This window comes from Amblyraja radiata, chromosome 17 (assembly GCF_010909765.2).
Source record: "Amblyraja radiata isolate CabotCenter1 chromosome 17, sAmbRad1.1.pri, whole genome shotgun sequence".
NCBI classification, from domain to species: Eukaryota; Metazoa; Chordata; class Chondrichthyes; order Rajiformes; family Rajidae; genus Amblyraja; species Amblyraja radiata.
In genome coordinates this window covers 39604288-39632052 of record NC_045972.1, presented here as the reverse complement: position 1 = coordinate 39632052, position 27765 = coordinate 39604288, and the positions used below count along the sequence as shown (strand labels likewise).

The 27765-nt window shown below is 38.9% G+C and overlaps 1 protein-coding gene across 5 annotated transcripts in view; it reads left to right on the top strand.

The window, feature by feature from the left end:
* ctcf (CCCTC-binding factor) overlaps positions 1-17840 on the top strand; it is a 28769-nt gene extending 10929 nt beyond the window's left edge. For 3 of the 5 annotated variants that reach the window (XM_033036281.1, XM_033036279.1, XM_033036282.1), the window contains exons 3-11: positions 3705-3875; positions 7766-7899; positions 8517-8637; positions 9572-9721; positions 10815-10975; positions 11470-11652; positions 13020-13155; positions 13977-14192; positions 16135-17840. In XM_033036281.1, the coding sequence (XP_032892172.1) occupies positions 3705-3875; positions 7766-7899; positions 8517-8637; positions 9572-9721; positions 10815-10975; positions 11470-11652; positions 13020-13155; positions 13977-14192; positions 16135-16298 (1436 nt within the window). In that variant the 3' untranslated portion in view covers positions 16299-17840. The remainder of the gene's footprint in view (positions 1-3704; positions 3876-7765; positions 7900-8516; positions 8638-9571; positions 9722-10814; positions 10976-11469; positions 11653-13019; positions 13156-13976; positions 14193-16134) is intronic. The other 2 variants (XM_033036283.1, XM_033036280.1) reach the window with 1 other exon arrangement.
* Positions 17841-27765: the final 9925 nt, after the last annotated feature.

Here is a 27765-nt window from a genome sequence, read left to right as displayed (position 1 = left end):
GTTAATATTTCTGGTTGAAGACCCTTCTCTACAACTGGGGAAAAGAAAGCATGTTTTGCTTTTGATTGCTGGCAAAATGGGGTTAGAATGGGTAGAATAACCTCTGACGAGGTGAGACCAAATTGGTTGATCTGAAAACGAGAAGCTAGTGCGACTTAGGTGGGGCAATGATAGCGAGAGAGTGAATGTCGGGGGTTACTTGAAGTTGGAGAAATCTATATTCATACCACTGGGTTGTAAGCTGCCCAAGCGAAATATGAGGTGCTGTTTCTCCAACTTACGTTTAGCCTCACTCTTATAATGGAGGAAACCTAGGACAGAAAGGCCAGTGTGGGAATGGGAAGGAGAATTAAAGTGTTTAGCAACCGGGAGATCGGGCAAGTTCAGGCAGACTGAGCGAAGATGTTCAGCGAAACGATCGCCCAGTGTATGTTTGGTCTCACCGATGTATAAGAGTCCACATCTTGAACAACGGATACAATAGATGAGGTTGGAAGAGGTGCAAGTGAACCTCTGCCTAACCTGAAAGAACTGTCAGGGTCCCTGGACAGAGTCGAGGGAGAAGGTCTAGGGACAGGTGTTGCATCTTCTGCGGTTGTAGGGGAAGGTATCTGGGGAGGGGGTGGCTTGGGTGGGAAAGGATGAGTTAACCAGCGAGTTGCAACGGGAACGGTCTCTGCGGAAGGCAGAAAGGGGTGGAGATGGGAAGATATGACTAGTGTCGGGATCCCGTTGGAGGTGGCGAAAATATTGGTGGATTATGTGTTGTACGCGACGGCAGATGTGTGAAAGGTAAGGACTAGGAAGTTTAAACTAGCATCTGCAGTTCCCTCCTACACTTGAACCACTAGATGTCTCTGTTCTACAACACTCCACAGAGCTCTGTCATTTACTGTGCAAGTCTTGCTCTGGTTTAACATCTCAAAATGCAACACTTCACAAAGTCTCTTATATATTACTAATGACAGCTGGAGAGAGGGTAAAACTGAGACAAGATCACAAATGAATGATTGTCAGAAATACCCAGTTCTCATATACACAGTAAGAAAAAGTAAATTACTTAAATTTGGAAAATTAAATTCTGGTCTGTAAGTCTATTAGTGGCAGGCAACTGAAGCTTGGATGCAAACTGGGTGATTGTTGTATGAATCTACATTCAATCTGCATTAGGTTCCTTCAATGTAAAGGAGACAATATTGTGAACACTGAATGCAGTATACTATATTATAAGTGTATTGCCGCTCCAGGGGGAAAGAATGCTTCCTGGATGGTAGCATGAGAAGAGGTATAAGGACAAGTGTTGTGAATCCTGCAGTTGTGCGGGAAAGTGCTGTGTGATGAGGAGTGATTGGTAGAGACAGAAGAAATATTTGGTTATGAAAGACCCCTGCCCAGAATTTATTGTGGGATTGTTTTTCCCCCAGAATAGCATGGAATAGCACTGATTGTTCAGTTTAGGGAAGTTGATAAGTACAGGTGGCTTTCTTTCCCATGTTTGATGCCATGAGTCAGGTCATTATGGATGCTCCGTCTTCCAACTTGCATACTTCTGAGCCTTCCTGTTTGTGGGGCAGTTATGCTGGTGAGAGATCATATAGTTGGCGATTGTTGTGAAGTTATGTTGTATATTGTCAGTAGTGTTCAATTCTAAATACATCAGACTTGTTATTTGTTAGATCTCCCAATGTATTGTATTTTGATGTTATTGTCAAGTTGGTAGGGCTGGGAATGATTTTACTTTGTATGAATTTGGTGCTTAAGTGCATGGCTTGTCTATTTAATTTTATCTTTTTCTACGTCCAATGTAAATATTATTTTACAATCGAATGGTTTGCTTGACCATTTCACTTTTTTTTTAACCAACCACCTTGCTTTGGGTCTGGAGTTGTATCTTGACCTGACCTGCCAATTTCCTTGCCTGAAAAGTATTTTAGAAAGAATAATCCTTCCAAATAAGCTTTTAAAAGTTTTCACCACTGGACTTTTTGAAGCATACTAATACAGTAGTTGAATATATAGTTTAAATCATAAATAACATTAAAATAATTCCTCCTGGATTATGGTTGATTTTTGCAGTGCTTTGGTTGCCCAATTCAATTTTTGGAATAAAAAATGACAGTCTTTTAGTATACAAATTTATGTTTCCTTAAATATTGAAAAACAGAATATGCTAAGGAGTACAGGTAATTATGGGAGTAGTCAAAAGTGAGAAAACCGTTAATAGTTTAGGGTGATCACTCTTTTTCTTTCCTTGTAGATGTTGCATGAAGTTACCAAAATGTTTTATTTTAAATTTCTGTTTCTGTAATATGTTGTATTTTTATATAAATAGGGCCTTAAGTTTATGGTTAACATTTCAAGTTGACGTCCAAGCCACCTGCTGGATTATTACCAGACTATGTTACATAAAGAGGCAGTAATTCTTTTTCTTGTGAGAGGGACTAAAACGGGTAAGGGCATGGCTTCAGATTACGTTAGTAGGTTACTTGTGCTCAGGTCGAGAGTAGCCCATAGCAACAATAGTCCTCGCAATTTTTAAAGACCCTTTTTTTCCCCATCAACTGTAAGATATTGAATTATTTGGTTCGTAATGGAAGCTAATTGCTTATGTACCATTACTCTGATACCCTTACTATAATACTTAAATTATTCCTAAAAGGTGGCCAAGTTTGAAATCATTGTTAATTGAATATTGTAGTCTGGTCATGGTGGGAAAAGTTTCCATGAATTTCTTATCGTTATACTTTGGAAATAACACCATAAACTTGGTGTTGACTTCTTAATCATCATTATTTCTTGTGTATGATTTCATCAGTTTACTGAGGTATTATGCACTGCTCACTGACTTTTTATCTTAAGACTGAAGCATCCTAGATGCTGTCGATTTGGGGGGGGAAAAACCCCCACTGGGCTGCAAAAATTGTGCTGAGGAACATTGCTGAGAGTGAGTTATGAAAATTAATTTTATACTACATTAGACCAAGGGGGACCCGTTGGGTACCGTCCCCTCAACACGCGGGAGGGGGGAGGTAGATGGATGCTGGGGGAGGAAGAGAAAGGCTGGGGGGAGAGGGGGAGAGAGGAGGGGAGGGGAGAGAGAGTCCAGGGGAAGGGGGAGAGGCCAGGGGAGGAGGAAGAGAACCGGGGGGGAGAGAGAGCTCTAATACAGGGCTCGTTCTTCACTCGCAGCACTTGCCGCAGTCTGAAAAACGAGCAGGGAGCGGGCAGTGGTGTGCACGTCAACCAAATTACCACATGTTCAGCGGCTTCAATCCAGAGCCCAGAGGGCGGGGCGGCCGAGTGCGAGTCGACTGTGGCGACCAAATGACTGCGAGTCGGGGGGGGGGGGGGTGATGGGGTAACTCACAGCGTGTGGAAAAAGGTGCGCAGCACGCTGCGCAAGCAGACCCATTGTGATGTTATCAGCTCGTTTATTTTCAAAGTTATTTGAGATTTGGGAACATTTTCTTAAATAACTCAAGAAATAAAGCTCGACTTTTTCGGGTAAGACGATTTTGGACTCCACCGGATATGTAAAAAGAATGACCGTAAGGGCGTCGTTTTTTGGAGCAGATGTGATTACACGCATACAGACACACACACACACACACACACAATCAGACTTTTACTAGTTATAAGATATCCATTCTCATATTCTTATGATGCATATAACTGAAAATCATCATGTTTCTTTTTAATTTTAGGGGTAAAGAAGACATTCCAGTGTGAATTGTGCAGCTATACTTGCCCTCGACGTTCCAACCTAGATCGTCACATGAAAAGCCACACAGATGAGCGGCCGCATAAGTGTCACCTTTGTGGGAGAGCCTTTCGAACAGTCACACTGTTGAGAAATCATCTCAATACACACACAGGTAACAAAAATAACTGCATTCATTAAATATTTATCGTGTTGGGATAATCAAGATTTAAAATGTCAGAATTTGGTTTTGTGTTTTAGCAATATATATATATATTTTTTTTTTAAATCTCCTGTATTCTATAAGAAATCTCACTATTAGGTTCCAGTATTTTGTTTCATACAATAGCTGAGAAAATAATTTGCTGTGTTATTCGTGGCAAAAACAACTTGTTCAGACCTACTTAACGGTCATACTTTTATCCATGATATAACAGAAAGCAAAACCTTATGATATGGGGGCTAGTTTACCTTTTGTGTGGGCAGAAAATAACATCAAACACATTTGGCGGGTGAAAATGACAAATGGCCCGACTGATGGAGACGAGCAATGAAAAAAGTAATCAAAAAAGGACCTTGGTGATGGTGTAACGTGGGCTCACTATTTCCCAACCTGCACTTAATTCTGGGGAAACTTGGTCTATGAAACCAGGGTAGACAAAATTGCTGGAGAAACTCAGCGGGTGCAGCAGCATCTATGGAGCGAAGGAAATAGGCAACGTTTCGGGCCAAAACCCTTCTTCAGACCGTTTGAACCAGTTCTTGGCCCATTGTTCCACAGGGCCTGACCAGTGAATGCAAGTCCCACCTTCACAATTATTGTAGTAACCAATTAAGCCACTCTGTCAACATTTTTTTAACTGTCATCTACATTGAAATATATTGAAAGTTCTTCACACTATTATTAATACTAATAAAATCATAAACACTAAACTTGGGTTGCACCTAAACTGGAGGGGGACCAACATCCTAGCCGGAAGGTTTGCTAATGCTACACCGGTGGGGGGTTTAAACTAGATTGGCAAGGGGCTTGGATATTGTGTAGGACAGAGGCTAGAAGTTGGTATGGAGGGTGGTGTGGAAAAGGTTAGTGGACAGAATAGGCAGGTGAAAGACGGAGAGCGAGGAAGGAGGGTTGGTTTAAACTGCACGTATTCTAATGCAAAGGGCCTGACGGGTAAGGCAGATGAGCTTAGGGCATGGATAGGTACGTGCGACTGAGACGTTGTAGACATGACTGAAACCTAATTTATGGACAGGCATAGAAACATAGAAAATAGGTGCAGGAGGAGGCCATTCGGCCCTTCGAGCCAGCACCGCCATTCATTGTGATCATGGCTGATCGTCCCCTATCAATAACCCGTGCCTGCCTTCTCCCCATATCCCTTGACTACACTAGCCCCTAGAGCTCTATCTAACTCTCTCTTAAATCCATCCAGTGATTTGGCCTCCACTGCCTCTGTGGCAGGAAATTCAATAAATTCACAACTCTGGGTGAATGACCTCCCCTTTATTCTAAGACTGTGGCCCCTGGTTCTGGACTCGCCCAACATTGGGAACATTTTTCCTGCATCTAGCTTGTCCAGTCATTTTATAATTTTATATGTTTCTATAAGATTCCCCCTCATCCTTTTAAACTCCAGTGAATACAAGCCTAGCCTTTTCAATCTTTCCTCATATGACAGTCCTGCCATCCCAGGGATCAATCTCGTGAACCTATGCTGCACTGCCTCAATCACAAGGCTGTCCTTCCTCAAATTAGGAGACCAAAACTGTACACAATACTCCAGATGTGGTCTCACCAGAGCCCTATACAACTGCAGAAGAACCTCTGTACTCCTATACTGAAATCCTCTTGTTATGAAGGCCAACATTCCATTAGCTTTCTTCACTGCCTGCTGTACCTGCACGCCAACTTTCAGTGACCGGTGTACAAGGACACCCAGGTCTCGCTGTACCTCCGCCTTACCTAACCTAACCCCATTGAGATAATAATCTGCCTCCTTGTTTTTGCCGCCAAAGTGGATAACCTCACATTTATCTATATTATACTGCATCTGCCCACTCACTCAACCTGTCCAGGTCACCCTGCAACCTCCTAACATCCTCTTCACAGTTCACACTGCCACCCAGCTTTGTGTCATCCGCAAACTTGCTCGTGTTGCTCCTAATTCCCTCTTCCAAATCATTAATATATATGGTAAACAGTTGCGGCCCCAACACCGAGCCTTGCGACACTCCACTCGCCACTGCCTGCCATTCTGAAAAGATATTCGAATCCTCTCTAGCTACAGACCACCCCCAGGAAGACTGGAGAGTAGCCAATGGTGTTCCTTTGTTAAAGCAGGGAAATGGGGATAGTCCAGGAGGTATGGAGTATATATAACTATGGAGATATGGCTATATATAGGTGCTGGCCCTGCAGCCAATTTACCCATTTAGAATATACTTGAAAATATGGTTAGCGTTAGCATTTCCTTGTTCTGGCCTCACCATTGAAAAGAAATGAAGTAAGGCTTGGTATTTCTATTATTTGGTATTGTGTGCCAAATTATTGTTTGTCCTCTTTATTGCTTACTGTAGGCATACTGTGGAAATTGCAAAAGCTACCGCTGTTGAATTTAGCACAAATAACACACTGTTGTTGGTTGTGGAGCTTGGATGTAATGTTGTCAACAACCTCCTAGAACACATTATGATTGTTAATTAATTTTGGTTTTGCAGTTTTGGGCTGCATTCATCATTCTGCTGGTGGTCAGTTCAAACTCCACTAATCTCCAGTGACTGATGGGTAGACTCGGAAATATTGCTCAAATAGTGCATCCTGAACTTGGTACACCCCAGGGAGTGATCTTTGTCTCTCTATACTACGATGGCTGTATGTTGTTAATGCTATTAAGACAAATGACACATCCAGCTTCTGCCAATGTCCTTGCTTTGGCTTTTATTATGGTGGGATTGTTTTGAATGGGAACTTTCAGTTACACGGAGGTCATGATAGCTACTTTTCAAGTAGTGTCCGTCTAGTTTCTTACACCTCGGTCAGTTCTTCTGAACTCTTGCCCAGCTGGATGATGTAGAAACATAGAAAATAGGTGCTCGGGCCAGCACTGCAATTCAATATGATCATGACCGATCATCCAAAATCAGTACCCCGTTCCTGCTTTCTCCCCATATCCCTTGATTCCGTTAGCCTTAAGAGCTATATCTAACTCTCTTAAATATATCCAGTGAATTGGCATCCACTGCCTTCTGTGGCAGAAAATGCCATGTGGGATTTTTCCATTCTTAGAAAGTCCTCCTTTGTAAGAAGGCTTTGCTGGTGTTTAGCTTACCAAGTTCCAAGTCAATCGTAGCTATCACATGGGTGGTGTTGATGAGAAACATTTGGTTGGTTGTCTCTGAGAGAATGGAGCACTTCAAGGTTAGTAGTAAAAGTGGAAAAAGAACTGTGTGGATTCTTACTCTCAGCCCAAAACTCTGCATTAGATATTTTGTCATTATAACTGGCTGTTATGCCTGAGAATGATCTGTCATTTAGTGGTGCTTTGGGTGCAATTGGGAGCAGTTGAAAACAGGATAGTTTTGACATACACTCTGAATATTTTCCTGGTTCCTCAGGCTGTAATCAGGTTAAAACGAGAAGGAATTTGACTGACTAATTCAATAGAACACCTGCACAAAGTAAACAAAATCCCAGAAAGTTCTTGACAAATTAATTTTTGCATCTACCAATTGGCTCTTAATTTAATCATTTCTCTTTATTCAGAAGAATATTATTGAGACTATTCCAAATACATATAACTAAGTAATCACCACTGCACTAAAAATGTAACATCTTATGAATCTGCAGCTGGTGAATGAACTTTACTTAAAATGTAAGTGTTTAGGAAAAGGTGTTTAGTTAAATCTGACTGATAAAATAATTTGTTTTCATTTTATTTAAACTGCAGGGGGATGAATAAATTGCATCATTCTAAAACTGAAATCAATTGTTATAAAACTAAGCATGCAGTGGTGAAATAATGAAATAACAATATAAAAATAGTGTTTTTGCAATTGTAGGTACTAAACCACATAAGTGCCCTGATTGTGATATGGCATTTGTAACCAGTGGAGAGTTGGTGAGGCACCGTCGCTACAAACACACCCATGAGAAGCCATTTAAATGTTCCATGTGTGACTATGCTAGTGTGGAGGTAAGAGTGAAATATTAAATCTTTGTCTTCGTTAAATTTTATGAAACATTAGCAGGATTGAAATTAATGTATACCTTTAAAGAAATAAAAATCTAATACCTACAAGGACTTCGATGGGATTCCCTTATTAGGGAAACATTAATATATGGTACATTATTGAGTATGGTGCTGAAACAACAGTTTAACTTAATTTTGTATCATTTCACGCTATATGGAAGTATTGTAATGAGCAATATTGAAGACATTGCCGTTCAAATGCCCACAAGACAAAGGTATAATGGAATGAATGCTGTATTCTCATGTTTTACAATTTGAATTGATGTTTCAAAAGTAAATGTAAATAATATGGTAATCACTTTAACACTAAAATTTGATCATGTGTTGGACACCTAGAGAAGACCATGTCCAAAATAATGTATTTTGGGAGATTTGGTAATGATATTGGGCACCAAAATGTAAATACAGTCAATAGATAGAAGTGATAATTAGTTGAACAAAAAGAGTGAGTGATTGAATAATTAATTGGGCCAAAGTTATAATACGCTGTTATAAAATGTTCTTATTCTCAGGCCTAAAGGGTAAAATGTGAAATATGTGACTGCCTTTTTGATTTCCAGGTCAGTAAGTTAAAGCGCCATATTCGCTCTCATACTGGAGAACGCCCGTTCCAATGTAGTCTTTGCAGCTATGCCAGCAGGGACACCTATAAACTGAAGCGCCACATGAGGACCCACTCCGGTACAGTAATCCAGTGCATTCTGCTATTTAATCTTGAGTGCAGTACTTATTTGTAAGCTTGTTATAGATGCACTAATATTGTGAAATTTTGTGTTAAATAATTTGTTTCTGGCAGAGTTAAATTCTTTTAGAGCTAGTAAAGAAAATAATTGGTGATGTTACGTTGTAATGTCACGTCAGGTAATGTTCAGTCCTTTATTTATAGCTTGGTATTCCTTTACAAAGTTCTTCCCAACAACAGGTACTATTCTCAGGTGTGCCATTTCTACAGTATTGGAGGAGGATATTTATCAGAATCCATATGAGATGAACGATATAGGTGTTGCATTTTGGACAAATGCAGGTCCACACCAATCTCTTGCTCTAAGTAATGATGCCGTGATGATATGTTAATCACCTTTAAAGACTAGCTTCAACATTCAACCAAGCTTTATCCAGTGATAAAGCTGGACAATCTCACGTGTGTAGTGAAGCTTTCTTTCTGAAAATTCTAGTTTTGTTTAGAGATACAGCGTGGAAACAGGCCTAGCCCACCGAGACCGCGCCGACCAACGATCCACACACATTAATACTACCCTACACACGAGGGACAATTTACACTTACACCAAGCCAATTAACCTACAAACCTGTACGTCTTTGGGGTGTGGGATGAAGCCGGAAATCTTGGAGAAAACCCACACTGTCACGGGGAGAACGTACAAACTCTGTACCGACAATAGTCGGGATCGAACCCGGATGTCTTGCACTGCAAGGTAGCTGTGCCACCATGCTGCCCAGTATGCTTCATTTTTAACATTGAAGCAAATCATTTGGTGTTAAAACTCATAAATGTTTTAGCGTAAATTTTGTTGCTTTTAATTAAAGTGTGCAAAAACACCATTAATTGTACGAATCTTTAGCAGAGTATTCTTATAGTGTGAATTTCTTTACCAGGTGAGAAACCGTATGAATGCTACATTTGTCATGCTCGCTTCACTCAAAGTGGAACAATGAAGATGCATATTTTACAGAAACATACAGAAAATGTGGCTAAGTTTCACTGTCCACATTGTGACACTGTCATTGCTAGAAAAAGTGATTTGGGTAAGTGCATTCAAATTTTCAACAGTTTTATGTAAATGTGTACAAGTCCTGCTCTACAACTGTTGATCTGTTTCCAGGCCAATTACATTTCTAATTTATTTTGTATACATTTGTAGCAAATAATAAAATAGTTCTCTTACAATTGAACATTAAACAATATTCATATCCAAGCAAACATTAGTGAGGGACACGCGCAATGTCTTCAAAGCTAAGGTTTTGCTCCATGTGACCTGTAATTCATTGAATTTTGTGGCAACAAAAATATTAATGTAACACTTAGATTCATACACTTTGCTTTTCACCCGAATGTGCTCTCTATGTTTACTTTTGTTTGTTCATTCATTCTTTCCCTTCTATTATTTCCAAAGAAAAACACACAAAAAAATTATAGAGAGCATTGAAAAGCTGTGCACTTCAGCACTTTGATAGTAGATAAAATAAATGTCTGATTTCTTGTGCTGAACATGACGTACTTGCATGAAGTACAATTTTTAAAATTTTTGTTTAATGCAGTGATGCTAGGAGGAGACCATTGTAGGCACATGCTTGTTCCTATATTATCCTATCATCACATTGCTTGACTGTGTGCATACTATATCGCCGTTATATTTTTTGGCTACCAATTCCAAATAACTACTTGTAAGATCCATTTCTGATGGGCAAAGAAATGTAATTTTAACTTCAATACTTGCTGTAATAGAGAAGAGAAGCATTTTATTGTCACTAAGTAAGCTTTTCATTTTGTTTCTTATATGCTTTGATTAAGATTTTATATTGCTTTATATTAGCAGTGTGATAAAATGTAAATTAAGATAAGCGATTTGTCACAGCATTAACGTAGCATTACTGTTTCTTACACCTAATTTCTTCTCGTTATTATTTGTCTTTTACCGGAGATTTGTGTAATAGACTCACTCAAAACAATGATTCCTGTGTGTGGCACAGAGTATCACATGGGATGCTTGTGGTACATTCATAATCTTTGTTATTTCCACCATATAGTGAGAAAACATTATTGTACAATTTTGCCCCTCTTTTATGGCAAATTCTACTGAGGTGCAAGTCATATCTCTTCAAACCATTTTCTTCCCAGGTGTTCATTTGAGAAAACAGCATTCCTATCTTGAGTCAGGCAAAAAGTGCCGTTATTGTGATGCAGTCTTCCATGAGAGATATGCCCTCATACAGCATCAAAAATCTCACAAGAATGAGAAACGTTTCAAATGCGAACTTTGCGATTATGCATGTAAACAGGTATTGTACTTGAAACATCCTTATTAATTTAACTGTGGGTGGTAGGGTGGTATATTTAGTACATTTTATGTTTTTATGATGACAGTTTTAGATCAGAGAAATTTAAATTCTCGGGAATTTTACTTCATAGAAAGTCGGTCAGTGGGAATGTGGTAACATGGATATGGAACTTGGTTTTATATTAAATGTGACTCGGGTCAATCTGTGGAATTTGGGTCAATCTGTGCAGTGTAAGTGATGAAGAAATAGGCTACAAGTAGTACAAAAGTTAGTGTTTCAAACCAAGTGGAAAATTAGCAATTTTGCTGAGAAATAGAATGGATTTTGAACTGCCAATTTTTCATCATGAATAAGTGGTAGGTGTGCATTTTGAATTAAAGTAGTGATAGAGATGCTCATGGCAAGAGCCAAAAGTAATTTGTTAAATGTTCATAACCTTTCAGTGCATGCCATATTACTTACTATGTTAATGCTGTTCTGTTTCTTTCCTGCAGGAACGTCACATGGTGATGCACAAACGTACTCATACTGGAGAAAAGCCTTATTCGTGCAACCAGTGTGATAAAACCTTTCGGCAGAAACAACTGTTGGACATGCACTTCAAGCGCTACCATGATCCTAGTTTTATTCCTGCTACGTTTATGTGCTCAAAATGTGCAAAAGCCTTCACTCGTAAGGTATCAAATATCTTAGATTTGTTCATTGCTAGCAGGTAATGTACAAATGTACAAAGAAAATACTAGAAAAAATTGAAGGTTTTGAAGGAGGGTTGTGGTGATGTGCTGCTCCTTCACAAATTAACATGACTTTTTTTCATTTGTGAATAGCACTGCCTTGTTTTTCAAGAGCACATTTTGGTGCTTGTTTCCCCCAAGCATAGTACTTTCCTGAGCTGTACTTTTCAATTGAAGGGAAGCATATTTATCAGAATGTATTTGAAGTCACGGCGCAAGGAAAAGAGACCACTGAATCCATACTGACCATCAGCACCCGTCTACACTAATGATGTGTATAGGGCCTCTTCTATTGTAGGCTGGGTCCTGGAATCCTAGCTTAATCACCATAACTTTGCTTGTTTGTAAGTAATCAAGTGCAAAAGCATATCTAAAACTGATGGAGATTAAGCAATGGGTTCCATACATTCACACCAAAATGTCTGGCAACTACTGTTAAAATATGTTAGTCTGCTTTTGAAACAATATAGTTTTACTGGGGAGAAGGAATGGGTGACGTTTCAGGTTGTGACCCTTGTTCAAACTGAAATAGGGTCTCGACCCTACTTCAGTTTGAAACATCACCCATTCCTTCCTTCCAGAGATGCTGCCTGTCCTGCTGAGTCACTCCATCATTTTGTGTCTATCTTCGGTTTAAACCAGCATCTGCAGTTCTGAAGAAGGGTCTCGACCTGAAACGCTACCCATTCCTTCTCTCTAAAGATGCTGCCTGTCTCCTTCAGAGCTGCCAAGTAGTACGGATTTTCCGTATTTTATACGGAAATGCAATAAGAATAGTGATGTACGATTTTGTGTTGTATACGGATTTTAAATACGGAGTTCGGTTCAGTCTGAAGAGGAATCTCGACCAGAAACGTCACCCATTCCTTCTCTAGAGTCGCTGCATGTCCCGCTCCAGGTTTAAACAGAGCTTTGTCAGTTAAACACATGGGAATTTAAACGAAGAGCTGTCGTCTGCGCGCTGTGGGTTCTAAATATAGCGCTACCGCTGGAGCGCTATGGGCTTTAAACATAGCGCTACGACCACAGACTGTTCGGGGAAATTCTCCTATAACAATTAGTCAGGTTATTTAGAGTCAGATGAATGCATCTTGGTTGACATATTTTCAGCATTTATGTATTTTTCATGTAAAATTGGACTGCTGGTTAATCCTACACCATAAAGAAAAGAATGCAATATTTAGAATGTTGATGCGGTTATTGTATTTTTTCCCCAAAGGTTGGAATCAAATTATTGTTTCTGTAACCGGAAGGTTTTTTTGCTTTAAAAATTCAAGTACATATTGACCTTCTTGCTTTGCATTTTGCAGAATACGATGACAAAACATGCTGAGAATTGTAGTGGGCCAGGAGGCGAGGAAGGAGATGCAGCAGAACGCAAGAAGAGCAAGGGACGAGGGAGGAAGCGGAAAATGCAATCTAAGAAAGGAGATTCTTCTGATAGTGGTAATTTTGTGCTCTACTCTAAGTCTTCTGCAGTAGCTTAACAAACCTGAATAGAAAATTCTTATTCAAATATCTGTATTATCTCTATAGAAAGCGAGATTGGGAATGTGGTTAGAAATTTTCCAAAACACTTTTACCAATTCAAGAATGTAATTCAATTCTGTGTAACTCATTGAATGCCCCGTAGATCCGGCAGAAGATAGTTACTGATCTATTTTTGTTTGCTTTGCAAGAGGATAATACTTACGACCAAGACCTGTTACTCTCCAGCCTATATATAATTAATTGGGGGTGAAAGAATTGGAAAACTACCTGTATTTAATTAAATTATGCAGTAAGCAGTTTACATTTTGATTTCATTGACATTTATTGATTATTGCTTGGTTGCTCATTATCTTCCCAATTCCTAATATCTCATTTTCCATATTCCATTGTAAGCAAGTATTTCAGCTATAAAACACAGTTTACCTGTAAGCTTTAGTTTTACTTTTTTGCAATTGGTTTGGGATTTCCACTTTTGTTTTCTACTTCAAAGCATTGTGAACTGTGGAGAGGTGGTAGAAATGACAAGGAAAATCTAAATATTTAAAGTGATGATATGAGGGGAAAGTAGAGAAATATCTAGAGGTTTGATATTTTAATATTTGTCACTCTTCTATTAATAGTTGTTACTTTTCCATATTATATATTCTTTGTCATTTTGTTTTATGCTCATTGATTTCAGCACTATTCAGTAGACTTCGCACTTTTTAATAATTAGATAAACAAGTTTTTTCCTAAATTAGATGAACAAGTTACTTGAGTGTTCCTTTGTTTTTATGATGATACTTTTGTAGATGAAGATGATGTTGCTGAACCTGATCTAGATGGAGATGAAGATGATGAGCCAGATGTGGGCAAGGCTGAGAAAGAGGAAGATGAGGAGGAGGAGGAGGAGGAGGAGCCTCCTGTTGTTGAAGTCATCCCAATACCAACGCCAACCAAAAAACGAAGGGGCCGACCACCTGGAAAAAGTAATCAAGCAAACAAGAATGCTGGTAGTGTACTCTTTTCTTTAAAATATTTGGAATGTGTCCATAAAATGTAGAAATATCCTATTATTGTGTACCTTTGCTCCTGTTTAAATGCTAGCCGTAGCGGCACAACCCGGCCTTCATGACCAGTGAGGTCAGAAATGGGTAGCTGATGGGAAGAAATGTATTTATGCGTACCGTTTTTTTAAATATGTATCTTAAGAATCCCAAAGATGAGAAATGTGGATGATAAGTCTGTGAAGATTTTTGGTTATTACACGAATCGGAAGTAAAAATGATGGCAAGAAAGTGGATTTGAGGAACAGGAACCGGATTGGCTATGATTTTTTGAATGGGGAAGCAGGATTGAGAAGCTCTTTGGTATACTGATTTTTTAAAAGTCGTTATTCAGTAAGAAATATACAGGTTAGTTGAGGATGGATAGACTTATGATAAATGTTCTAGCCCCTTGGGAACTTAATTAAAGTAAATACAAATGCTAATTTTAGTCTCTAGGTCTACAGCAGTGGTCCCCAACCTTTTTTTGGCCATGCCCCACCTAATCACCTCTAAAATCCTGATGCCCCCCCCCCTTTTTTTTTACCCCAAAAAATTTATTTACTCAAAATAACATCTGAAACATAAACTACATATGTTTACCTGATGGAAAATCCAAAAAAATAAAAATCGAAAATTTGGACCCAGACCTCCTCAGTCGCGCTCAATTGCCCCCCTTAAAAATCAAATTGCCCCCCTGTGGGGCATACGCCCCACGTTGGGAACCACTGGTCTACAGGAAGCTTTTGGTAATGTCCTGAGTGAGGAACTTGCATCACAAATTTAATATTTGTGCATATTTAAGGAAGAATGTGACAATAAGAAATTAGTTTGAGAAGTATAGGAAACTAGGGTGTTTGAAGTATTTCTTGAATTGTGCACGCGATTCGTGTTGAATCTCTGGTATTTGTCTAATACAAAATAACCCATGATCTAGCAATTTGACCCATGATCTAGCAATAACAGTTTGAACCAAGAAAAATATCTATAATAATGACACACTCAGCTGCAATTTCGACATTTTGATTAAGAACCTACAAGTTGCCAACCTGCAACACTATCATGTAGGCATCAGAGAGTAGGAATTAACGGGTCCTTTTCAGAATGGCAGGCAATGGGGTGCCGCACGTCTCGGAGGGACCCCAGTTATTTACAATATAATAACAATTTAAACGTGGGAATTAAATTTGACATCTCCAAGTTTGCAGATGACTCAAAGCCGGGTGGCAGTGTGAGCTGTGAGGACGATGCTATGAGGCTGCAGGGTGACTTGAATAGGTTGGGTGGTGGGCAGATGTTTGGCAGATGCAGTATAATGTGGATGAATGTGAGGTTCTCCACTTTGGTGACAAGAACAGGAAGGAGATCTTATATAAACATATAAAATTCTTAAAGGATTGGACAGGCTAGATGCAGGAAAAATGTTCCCGTTGTTGGGGGAGTTCAGAACCAGGGGTTACAGATTAAGACTCGGGTAGGCCATTTACGACTGAGATGAGGAAAAACTTTTTCACCCAGTGAGTTGTGAATCTGTGGAATTCTCTGCCACTGAAGGCAGTGGAGGCCAATTTACTGGATGTTTTCAAGAGTTAGATTAAGCTCTTTGGGCAAAGGGAATCGAGGAATATGGGGAAAAAGCAGGAATGAGTTACTGATTTTAGATGATCAGCCACGATCATATTAAATTGCGGTGCAGGCTCGAAGGGCCGAATGGCCTACTCCTGCACCTATTTTTCTTTGTTTCTATGTCTGGTTTCAACGTAGAAAGAGAACAGCAATATACATTTGCTTCCTCCTTTCCAATTATGTGTGGGAATGAACCATTTTTGATCCGTTCCCCTGCTTCAGAAGCATAGCTATATTTCATGCATTTATTCTTGGCGTTGATTTAGTTGCATTTTCTCATCAGGAACAGGTCAACAATTACAAGAAACAGGGGCTACAACTATTGAAAACATCATTGTTGAGATAAAGAAAGAGCCCGAGGCAGAAGATGTACAGGTGCAAGCAGGAATTGAGGCTCAGAATGGAGACATCACACCTGAGATGATCCTCAGTATGATGGACCGGTGATGGAGGAAGGCCAGGCATGCTAATAATATGGCCCAGCGCAATAAGATAAACATGTATTTTTTTGCTTTGACACATGCTTATATGAAATGATTTAGACCATTTAACCTTTTGAGTACTAGAGAACTTTTCATCGGGAAGCTGAAATGAATATAGACTAGTCCCTTCTTACAGCATAGAATGCTATTTATGAATCAGAAATTGTTATTTTATATGTTTAAAAATTGTCCCCAATGTTTTCTCTGAATAATTTCTCAGTACTGAAATGGTACACCATGAGATGCTTTGTATGCTTTATGTACACAGAGCAGTAAACTTGTTCCTGTCCTAATATAACAATTGTGTACAGTATCTGTGCCGTAGCTCCTTTTGCATAAGAGGAATGTTTCCCAGTGGCACGAAATATTGTGATATATATATGTTGCAAAGAACATAGGCTATTTTTACCATAACAGTCCTGCCCTATTTAAGAGCTGAGCAGGTGGAAATTTGACTTGTAGTAAACTTTAAATACAAAAGAATTGTGAATTTTTGGAAGTATAGTTATGACTTTGTGCAACCTGATTATAAATGGTAATACATAAGTTTTGGTTTCTTTCACTATGGTAGGGTGTATCAAAGTGCAAATCACTGATTCAAAATCATTGTGTTACTGTTAAATTAAGTTCAAGCCACATGAATTATTTTAGAACTGACCACCCATAGTAACACTGATGTTTGTTGTGTGTTTGCTTTTTTTTGTACAGGGCATCTCAAAAATGGTCATGCTTGTTGTAGATAACTTTTTTACATTTTAATCTTTTCTAGTGATTATGTATCAAAAGTGCAGGAGAATAACATTTTAACCACTGCTTGAGACGTTTACAAATTATTTGTCACAAAGAGTCAAACTCTTCCGTGTTTGTGAATATGTGCAGAATCATGTAAAAATTAATTTGCAAATTGAGCTGTTCAGAGCAGAAACTGTCAAATTGTAATAAGCACATTCACAGCATACTACAAATCCCTTTATAGTTGCAGATTTTAATGTTGTAAATTTTAATTACTTTCATTATAGGTTGGCTGTCTCCCACCTATTACTTTTCGCTTCTCTGAACCTCTATGTATCTGATATATTTGTAAGAGGGCATAATGGAACTAATCCTTTAAAACTAGAAGAGAGTTTTGAAGATTGAGTTATATCCATTTGTGCTTTGTGATGCAAAATAAAGTAATGTGAAGTTAGCGCTATTGCAGATATGAGAAAGATGTGCCAGAAAAGAATGTCAGAAAACATATGCTTTATTTGCTAAATCAACATGAATTTTTTTTTGTTCTCGGTGAATTGCAATTAAATCTGCTTTGTGCCCATTTTTAGCTTTTGACTCTGGGTTGATTTTGTTTTTTTTTAATTGTGGCTGTACTGTTTCCGTGAAGGACAGGGAGACAAGCTGATGAGAAAGCATTGTAAAAATACTCTTTCAATGGGTTTGTGAAAGCTAGGGTAAAGCATCTAATTAATGTAGTGCTGTACAGCTGGTAAATAAACCATTTACCTGCCTTTCATGTGTGTTTTCATTTTAGTGAATTTATATTACATTTGCATTTTCATCCATCCGTCAATATTTGGAGCATATAAAATCGCAGAACCAGTGCATTTTTATAAAATATCTGTTTTGTAAATTTAAGATTGTATTGGTTCTCACTTAGGGTGTGTTTCATTCTCCTCCCCCACCCCCTCACCTTAATCTGACATAAATGTGTTATACATTATATGTACATTTGCTATTGATTTGGCTGGATAATATTTCACGCTAATTTTACTTTCACAGGCATCTACCAAAGGTTTATAGAATAAAGTCTGAACTTAAAACCTCAGAAATGTAAGGGCTCATACCAGTGGACACTGCTGCTAAGGAATATAGATGAAAAATGAATAACTAGCAAGTTTCTTGTAAAATGTTTGTAAAAGTGACTAATTTAAGTTAGACCTTTTGTATATAATGCATTGGGTCTGAATGTCTATTGGGAATGTGGTTCATTTTTAATTAACAATTAAGATGTAAGAATTGATGCCTTTTGTTTATTTGATTGAGAAAATGTGTTGCTGCAGATGTTACACTACTGCCGTCCTATCCCATTGCCATTAGAAAGGGTGTATTCTTATTATGAAGAAAGACACAAAAAGCTGGAGTTGTATCTGTTTGGTACAACTGAACAGCTGGTTTTGGCATTTAAAGGGGCAGTTAATTATATTTGGTCTGTAGTCATACGCTCCTATCCTAGTAAGGATGGCAGATTTCCTTCTCTTAATTTAAGGGTGCATAATTGCCCTTAACAAGTTCATAAGTTCTTAGAGCAGAATAAGGCCATTTGACCCATCGAGTCATTCAATCAGGGCTGATCTATCTTTCCCTCACAACCCCATTCTCCTGCCTTCACCCCATAACTCCTGACACCCTTACTATCACAAATCTGTCAATCTTTGCCTTAAAAATATCCACTGACTTGGCAATTCCACAGATTTGCCATCCTCGGACGAAATAAATTCCTTCTCATCTCCTTTCTAACGGTACGTCCTTTTATTCTGAGGCTATGGCACCTTCACTCTATCTAGGCCGTTCATTATTCGCTAGGTTTCAGTGAGGTATCTCCCCCCCCCCTTATACTTCTAAACTCCAGTGAGTACAGGCCCAGTGCCTTCAAACGTTCAACATATGTTAATCTGATCATTCTCTTAAACCGCCTGGAACCTGTCCAATGCCAACACATCCTTCCTCAGATATCAGGCCCAAAACTGCTCACAATATTCCAAATGCGGCATGACCAGTGCCTTATAAAACCTCAGCATAACATCCCTGTTTTTGTTTTGTAGCCCTCTCTAAATAAATGTTAGCATTGCATTCGCCTTCCTTACTACCGATTCAACTTGCAAATTAACTTTTTAGGAATCCTGCACCAGCACTCCCAAGTCCTTTTGCACCTCTTGATTACTAATTTCGCTCCCCATTGAGATCATAATCTATGCCTTTATTCCTACTACCAAAATGCATGATTCCACACTTTGCTACGCTGTATTCCATCTGCCACTTCTAAGCCCACGCTACCAACCTATCCGTCCTTCTACAGTCCCTGTTTTCTCTACACTACCTGCCCTTCCACCTATCTTTGTATCATCTGCATACTTTGCTACAAAACCTTCAATTCCTTCATCCAAATCATGTATACACACCATGAAGAGTAACAGCCCCAGCACCGACCCCTGCTGTCAACCAGAAAAACCCTCCTTTATTGCCACTATCGACCTTCTGCAATCCAGCCATCCTGCTGTCTATGCTAATATCTCCTCCCTGATACCATGGGTTCTCACCTTCTGTAGTAGCTTCATGTGCGGCGCCTTATCGAAGGCCTTCTGAATATCCAGGTATCGGTTAACATTGATATCAGATTTTATTTAAATCCCCAGATGTAAAGGTGAGATTTTAACATCTCTTTTGGCTCACGACTCACTGTAACTAATTCACTTACATAACCAATAACATAACGTTGTTGGATACTGTGTCAATGGAAATATTGTAAGGTGTGCACCTGTTAAGTGCTGGCATAATCTTCAAGATTATCTAGTTTGAGGATTACGATATGGAAGTCAATCAAAATCCACAGGTTGGTTCTGAAGTTTCAATCTATTTATCACACTTGGTCAACTCTTCACACGTTCACTGAAAAGAGCACATTTGAAAACATTTTGGTTTAAAAAAAAAATCAACAACTGTGTATCTCACTTATTGCGTACAAGTCGACCAAATTTTATTGAGAACAAATCTGTAATATGACTACTTTCCCATATTCAGCATTATAACCTCTAGGTGATCATGGCGCTAAAGTACAAGGTCTGCTGGTTTATTACGGGTTGTCTGCAACTGGTTGCCAGTCCATAACATAATTCATGGCACAATAGTAAGTTTGGATTTGCGTGCTTTAAATTTTGGAGTATTGACTTGAATTTGGGCAGCCTTTGTTGGTTTTTCCTTTTTGAGAGGGTGGATTGCTGATGATTCGGTGGGATTCAATGTGGCCTAAACAGCTGGGGAGATGGGACATTGTGTAATAGTGGTATTATGCTGCCCTATTCATTAAAAATATATATACTTTTCTAACAGTTTGCATGGTTTCATAGTTGTATTACATAGAGTATGTACTGTAGTATGCGTTTCAGCAAGCGTGATCTCAACAGGAACAAATTAAAACTTTGCCTTGGTATCACAGGATTGCTTAGCCACAAGATGGTGCTATAGATCAAGCCATGAGCTTATGCCAAATGAAATACAAAGCATTGCCTGGAAAACAAATTGCATTGTACTGTTTTCTCCCCAGTGTTATGCAGTTTAAAACTTCTTCTTTTTTATCATAAGTGTGGAGAATGTTGATATACATGGACAGTTTGAGATTAAGGTGGAGGTGTTGGGGTTCTTAAGGTGGATAAATCTCCAGGATCTGATGGGATCTATCCCAGGTTATTGACAGGAGCAAGTGAGGAAATTATGGGAACCTTGACAAAGATCTTTGCACCTTCTCTAACCATTAGCAATGTCCCGGGGAACTGGAGAGTAGCTAATGTTGCCCCTTTATTTAAGAAGGGAAGTAGAGAGAAACCAAGGAATAATGGGCCTGTGAGCCTCACATCAGTGGTAAGGAAGCTATTGGAGAGAATTCCTTGGGATAGGATTAATTCCCATTTGGAAGAGAATGTGTTCATTAGGGACAGTCAGCATAACTCCACGGCAGGTTATATCTTACTAACTTGATTGAGGTGTTTCAGGAAGTGACAACGATGATCGATAAGTGTTGGGCAGTGAATATTATCTAGATGGATTTTTGTAATGTATTTCATGTAGTTCCCCCTGGTACACTGATGCAGAAACTTAAGATGCATGGTTTTAGTAATCACTTAGTCATATGGATTCAGAACTGGCTTACTGAGCTAGATAGGGCTCTTAAAAATAGTGGATATGGGAAGAAGGCAGGAACGGGGTACTAATTGGGGATGATCAACCATGATCACATTGAATGGCGGTGCTGGCTCGAAGGGCCAAATGGCCTACTGCACCTATTGTCTATTGGTTAGTAAGTGTGCAGATGACACCAAGATTGCTGGGATTGCAGACTGAGGAATTAAGTCAAATTTTTTTTTTTAAAGCATTAATGCACAAAATGAACTTGGGGTCCATAACTCACAGAAGATGGCAGCACAAGTAGATAGGGTGGTAAATAAGGTGTATGGTATGCTTGCCTTCATTGCTAGGGGCATTGAGTATAAGAATCAGGAAGTCATGATGCAGCTCTATAAGACTGGTTAGGCCGCATTTGAAGTATTGCGTGCTGTTCTGGTCGCCCTACTACAGGAAGGATGTGGAGGCTTTTAGAGGGTAGAGAGGATTTTCCAGTATGTCAGACTGGTATCGGAGGTTATGGGAAGATGGCAGGAGAATGGGGTTAGGAGGGAGAGATAGATCTGCCATGAGTGTATGGCCTGATTCTACTCCTATCACTTAAGATCAGTATGCTGCCTGGGTTAAAGGGTTTCAGCTCCAAGGAGAGGTTAGATAAGCTTGGATTGTGCTCCTTCATTCCCTGGCAACTTGATAAAAGTATATAAAATTATGAGAGGCGTAGATAGGGTAGACAGTCAGAACCTTTTTTCGAGGGTGGAAATATCCAACACTAGAAGGCATCGCTATAAGGTGGGAGGGGGGAACTTTAATAGAGAATTGCAGGGAAAGGTTTTATTACTGAGTGGTGATGGCCAAGATCACATTGCCAGGGGTGGTGGTGGAGGAAGATACAATAGTGGTGTTTAAGAGGTTTTTAGATAGGCACATGAAAGTGCAAGGAATAATGCGATATGGATCGTACAGGCAAATGAGATCAGTTTAATTTGGCATCATGTTTGGCACGTTTTTTGTTGGATTGTTTTCTCTGAAGAAGTGGAGTTCTGATGGAAATACTGGCACCAAAGTGACAAGGCAATAATTTAACCTTTAAGTTGTGCATGATAAAGATTGGAACATATGAGATCAAGCTGAGAGTTGAAAAAATGTAAATTTTTAAATCCATTGACATCTACTATAAACCCACTGACACCTTGACCATTTCTTGACCTCACTCTTTATCGCAAGTGATAGACTATTGACCGACATCCACTATAAACCCACTGACTACCTGGACTCCATTGCATGTTAACATTGTTGTGCTTTTATAACAACAAGTTTCGTAAATATTAGCACATCATGAAGATCTTGCATGTACCTCTGGTTACAAAGTGAAAAGTTTCAGGAATGATAGTTTGTAAGTACCCAAATTTCTCAGTTAAGTTTCTGGATTATACTTGAGAAGATTGCATGATAATGGGCCCAGCAAAGGAGTTTGTTCGCTCGTGTGTCAAACGATGCATAGCATAAGGAATCATTGATGACAACATCTGAACTTCCAAGTTTAATCGAGCATGTACAATCCATAATTAAATTTGCAGTGTAATAGCGACGAATGCTGACAGTTTTTTTTGCAAATACTGGCGCATACTTTGCTTCTAGCTCCCTTCAGAGTGTTATTTTGTTAATGCTCATTTTTGCATATTATATTTATACCGTTTCCCTCATTTTGGTATAATCTCCAAATTTGCTCCCTTTTGTGTTAGACTTCTTCATGGTATTTTAATGGAGAACATTTCCTGCAACCAAATGAAATAAAATTGAACACGATTCTCTACCTTGGAGAACAGTGTCCAGGGCAACCTATGTGTACAACTGAGTGTTGCTAGCTGAACGAACAATTGCATTAAAACCTAACCAAGCTGATAGATTTTTGTTTTGTAACAACTGGTTAAATAAAAAAATGACAATTCAGGAAAATAATATTGAAGCATACCGATGACAATATTGTTACTGGATAATTTTTATATTTCCTACGAGCACTGTTTCCTCTTGGGGTCGTGTGGTTACTGATTCAGGATGTGGAGCTGCTTCAAATTGGTATTTATCATTCTCGGTTACTCCACTGACGCTATCACTGTAGAAATGGATATTTCAAGTCAAGATATTTCAGAAGAGTTGCAAGGTAATGATTTTTGCTTTTGGTAATTCTTAAAGAAGAGTTTAGTGTGCCACCTTTAAATTTCTCTGTAGTCTCAGTTTTAAGGAGTTACTTTTGAAAATGCAAAGCAGAAAGGAGACGAGCAACTAGCATATGATTCATCCTGCAACGTGCTTAAGCAACACTTGCAAAGTACACGAGTAAAGTAGATCACGCATAGAAAAAAATACAAGAACATTTCATTAGCAGAAATACATCCATGAATATTATATTTGTTAAAATGTGAAAGGTTATGTTGTAATCTGGGCATGTATGCTTTAATAAATGCACTTTAGCCATTTTAAAACACTTAATTTTTTTTAAGCATCTTGAGAATATTCTTCACATCAAGATTACATTGTGTTACTTTTAAATTGAGACTAAAATTGCTCACGTCCACAGCTGTCAGAGTGATACACGGGCCATTAAACAATGTAATGAATGCATTGCATTGAATTTTAACTGAAAATGGCTTTCTACACAAACTGTATTCATTTAAGTGCTATTCAGTTTGTTATTAATTTGATAGGTTTATTTTATAATGAGAGACTGCAGACTCGGCCTATACTCCCAAACTGACGAGAATGATATGTAATCTTAGATTTTTTTTAAGAGCTTGATATTGTGGATGTGGAGCTGATGGTTAATGCTGGCTGGAGTACACAAAACCCACTGTCATAGTCTTAAAATAAGGGGTCAGCCAATTGGCACAGATGAGATGAAATGCAGGCATATTGACATCCCGAGAGACTTCCTCAATGGAGCCAACGTCCCTCCTGGCACAAAGCTTCATGCTCTGCTTGTAACATTTTGGTTTTAGACTATAGACAGTGATTATCACAGTAGAATTACACTGTTCAAGAGTGTATATTTGCCATTTTGCACTGGATATGCCATAGCTTTACAGGCACATTAGACTTAACAACAATAATAAATGCACAATAAGTTACTTGGGGTACAATGCCAGGTTAGTTCCTGACTACACGTGCTGTCTGTAAAGAATTCTGCGTTCTTGTGACTTCGTGGGTTTTCTCTGGGTGCTCCGGTTTGCACCCACACTCCAAAGACCTACAGGTTAATAAGTACTCTTGAAGAGTGCAGGACTGCTATGATGGTCACTGTCAATACTGTCTTCCAGAACTGAGATGATAGCCATTACCTTCGCAGAAAGATCTATCTCTGACGGTATGTCCATGAGTTGATGTACCAGTAGCCTGAGCTTCAGTGTCTGCAATCTGTGCTGTTGAATCTTATGAGAGTTGCCATCAGAAGTTCCAGAATGGTGAGATCACTGTTAATGGAGATGACTACCTGGCCAAAAAAGACAAAAGGTGCTTAGCGGGTCAGGCAGCATCTCTGGAGAATGCGGACCAGTGACGTCTTCATGTCAGGACCCATCCGGACCCAAAAGCAATTGTGTATCCCTTTTCCGCCAGGAATGATGTGTTAGTGAAAATTTGACTTGCTTTGAGAATGTAGTTGAAGTATTGTTGAAGGTAACGATTGCAATAACTGAATGAGGATGGAGTAGTCTGGTAAAGTTTGCTCCTAGAGCAAAATAGTGAAGGAGAGAAAATGATAGGAAATCGTGCGTGTTTTGAGTTCTGGGATCAGTTGGATTAAATTAAAGAATGTAAATGAGTAATTTGATAAATGTTTTTCTGAATCTGGTATTTTATTAATGGGTTTCCATAGCAAAATTAATCCAGTTAGATTATAACTAATATACATTTGCCCAAAAATAACAGCAGAAATACTTTAATGCTAGCAAAAGCATTGAAATATCTTCAATATTGCATACATGATCTGGGTTAATTACTCTGTTTCATGTACTCTGCCGTCTATTTCTACTGATTGCAATGATTTTAAATTTCCTCTGATTTAACTCCCTTGAGATGACATTTGCTTTTTGAAAGTGCAATTTTGTTTATTGATCCATATCTGTTTTAATATGGGTAACACTCATGCTTTCTTTCATTAGAATTTTGAGAACTGGTGCAACATTACAGACAATTTGGCAGAAGTTAACATGTATCAGGAAAGCCTTGTAATTCCCCCCCCGACCCTACCTCCTACATTTCTGTAGGTGATGCTGACTTCTGGCTTCCACGGTGCCATTTGGTTATTTTATATACCGTATATAGTGTTTAATACAATAATATAAATAAATGGAAGTGTGTGTGTGTGTGTGTTTCATGATGGCACATTGCCAGGGAATGACAGAGCACAGATGGGCAATTTGTAATTTCTGCAGAGAACAACGGAATCAAAATAAGGCACTTTTCCACAAACACGCTGAGATGAGCAGATGATATTACAGCAGGCAATGAATGGAGTTGGGAAGGTGAAAAATTGTCAGTGAAAAATTAAAGACATCCTTGAGGATTAATCTTCAGTTCTTACCTGTCATACTAAAGCACTTAAAAAAGAATTAACAAGTTTTGTGAAAAGCTAGACATTAAAACCTTTTCATGAAGATACATAAATGTTTCATGAAACTGTTAATTAACATACAAAACTGTTTCAATAGCTTTTCAGGATTTGAAAGGTCACATTTTATGAAGTTATCACACACATGCAAATAGACAGCAGGTTCAGGAGTAGGCCATTGGGCCCTTCGAGCCAGCACCGCCATTCACTTTCATCCACAATCAGTATATATTCATGCTCTTCTTAGGTAAAGCTAATACTGTCATATAGCACAGAAAGAAGTCCTTAAACAAAGAGTTTCACTGTGACTCGTCACATGTGACCATAAAGCATTCATTCATTTGGCCCAACATGTTCATGCTGAACATCACGTACCACTCCTAACTAATCCTCTATACCAACAGTTGGTCCACAGCCTGCAAAGCCTTGGCAATTTGAGTGCTCATGAAGACAATTGTTAAGTATTGTGAGACTTCCTGTCTCCATATCATCATTGAAAGCAAAATAACTTGGTGTACATTTGTCAAGTTAGGGTTAATTTTGCTTCTGTGCCTCTGCAGAGGCTTTGCAATGCAGAACACCACATCGAGAGTCCATGGATATGATTTGAAGAGCATTTTACCACGGACCCAAATCAATCAAGAAACTGAAGCACTTCCTCCAATTCCAAATTGATTCTAGTTGACCATAACTTCTACATCTGTTCCTGGGACTAATAAGTTGGACGTAGCTATCATGGGCCATGCCCATAGACAAAGGAGTCTCAACAGGAGATTCAATAAAGTCCATATGTTTCTTAATCCTGAGCTGAGAAGCAATCCTTTCTAAACAGCTCAAGCTTACCGAAACTGATGAAGTGAAAAAATGTAACACGATAAGTAGAACATTGGATCTTTAATGCTCCCTTTCTACAGTTTCAATGCCACAATGTTTTAGTAGTCAAAACCAGGACAGAACAGGGCTTCCACGATTGAAGTCAGGATGGTGTTATCAGAAAGTGATATCTAAACATAAAGAACCTGTTACTGCCTGTGGTGTCAGCAAATCAGCAGCTGTCTCTCACTCTGCAATTCACTCAATTGAATCCCTTCCATCCTGTAATCACTACCAGATATAGTTAACTATGTCTGATAACTTGTCTGAAAAAGGGTTTCGGCCCGAAACGTTGCCTATTTCCTTCGCTCCATAGATGCTGCAGCACCCGCTGAGTTTCTCCAGCACTTTGGTCTACCATAGTTAACTATCAGCCTGAAAAGGCCTATTTTATTTACTTTAGAGTTACAGCATGGAAACAGGCCTTTCGACCCACCGACCAGCGATCACCCCATACACTCACACTCTGCTAGACATTAGGGACAATTTCACCAAAGCCGATTAACTTACAAAGCTGCATGTGTTTGGAATGTGAGAGAAAACCGGAGCATCAGAAGAAAGCACACGCGGTCCGTACAGATAGCACCCGTAGTTTGAATCGCACCTGGGTCTCTGGTGCTGTAAGGCAGCAGCTCTACTGCTGCACCACCGTGCCACTCCTAACTGAGGAACATTTCATGGAGTTCCTCATTTTGAACCTAAAGTTATCAACCCCAGACTGATAAACAATTATCGGATCACATTATACACTTAACCACTAGATTATGCTCATGACTTCCTGTTCATGGGGTCTCACTATTTAACCAGAAAAATAGAACCTGTTCCTGTTGCACGGAAGTAAAATGAAAATATACCTCGGTTAAGACCTTGTTCTAACTTGCAACCCTGACAATATTTAACTAGATTGAGCTGTAATAATAGATTTGCTTCCTCGTGAGTAAAGTACGTTAACATTGTGATTTGGAAAATGTCATCCCTTCCAGCAATGCTTCAGTGTTTTATTTGTTTACAGAACAAATAACCAAGATTTTACAGCCAAAGAAAGTAGAGTTCATGAAGA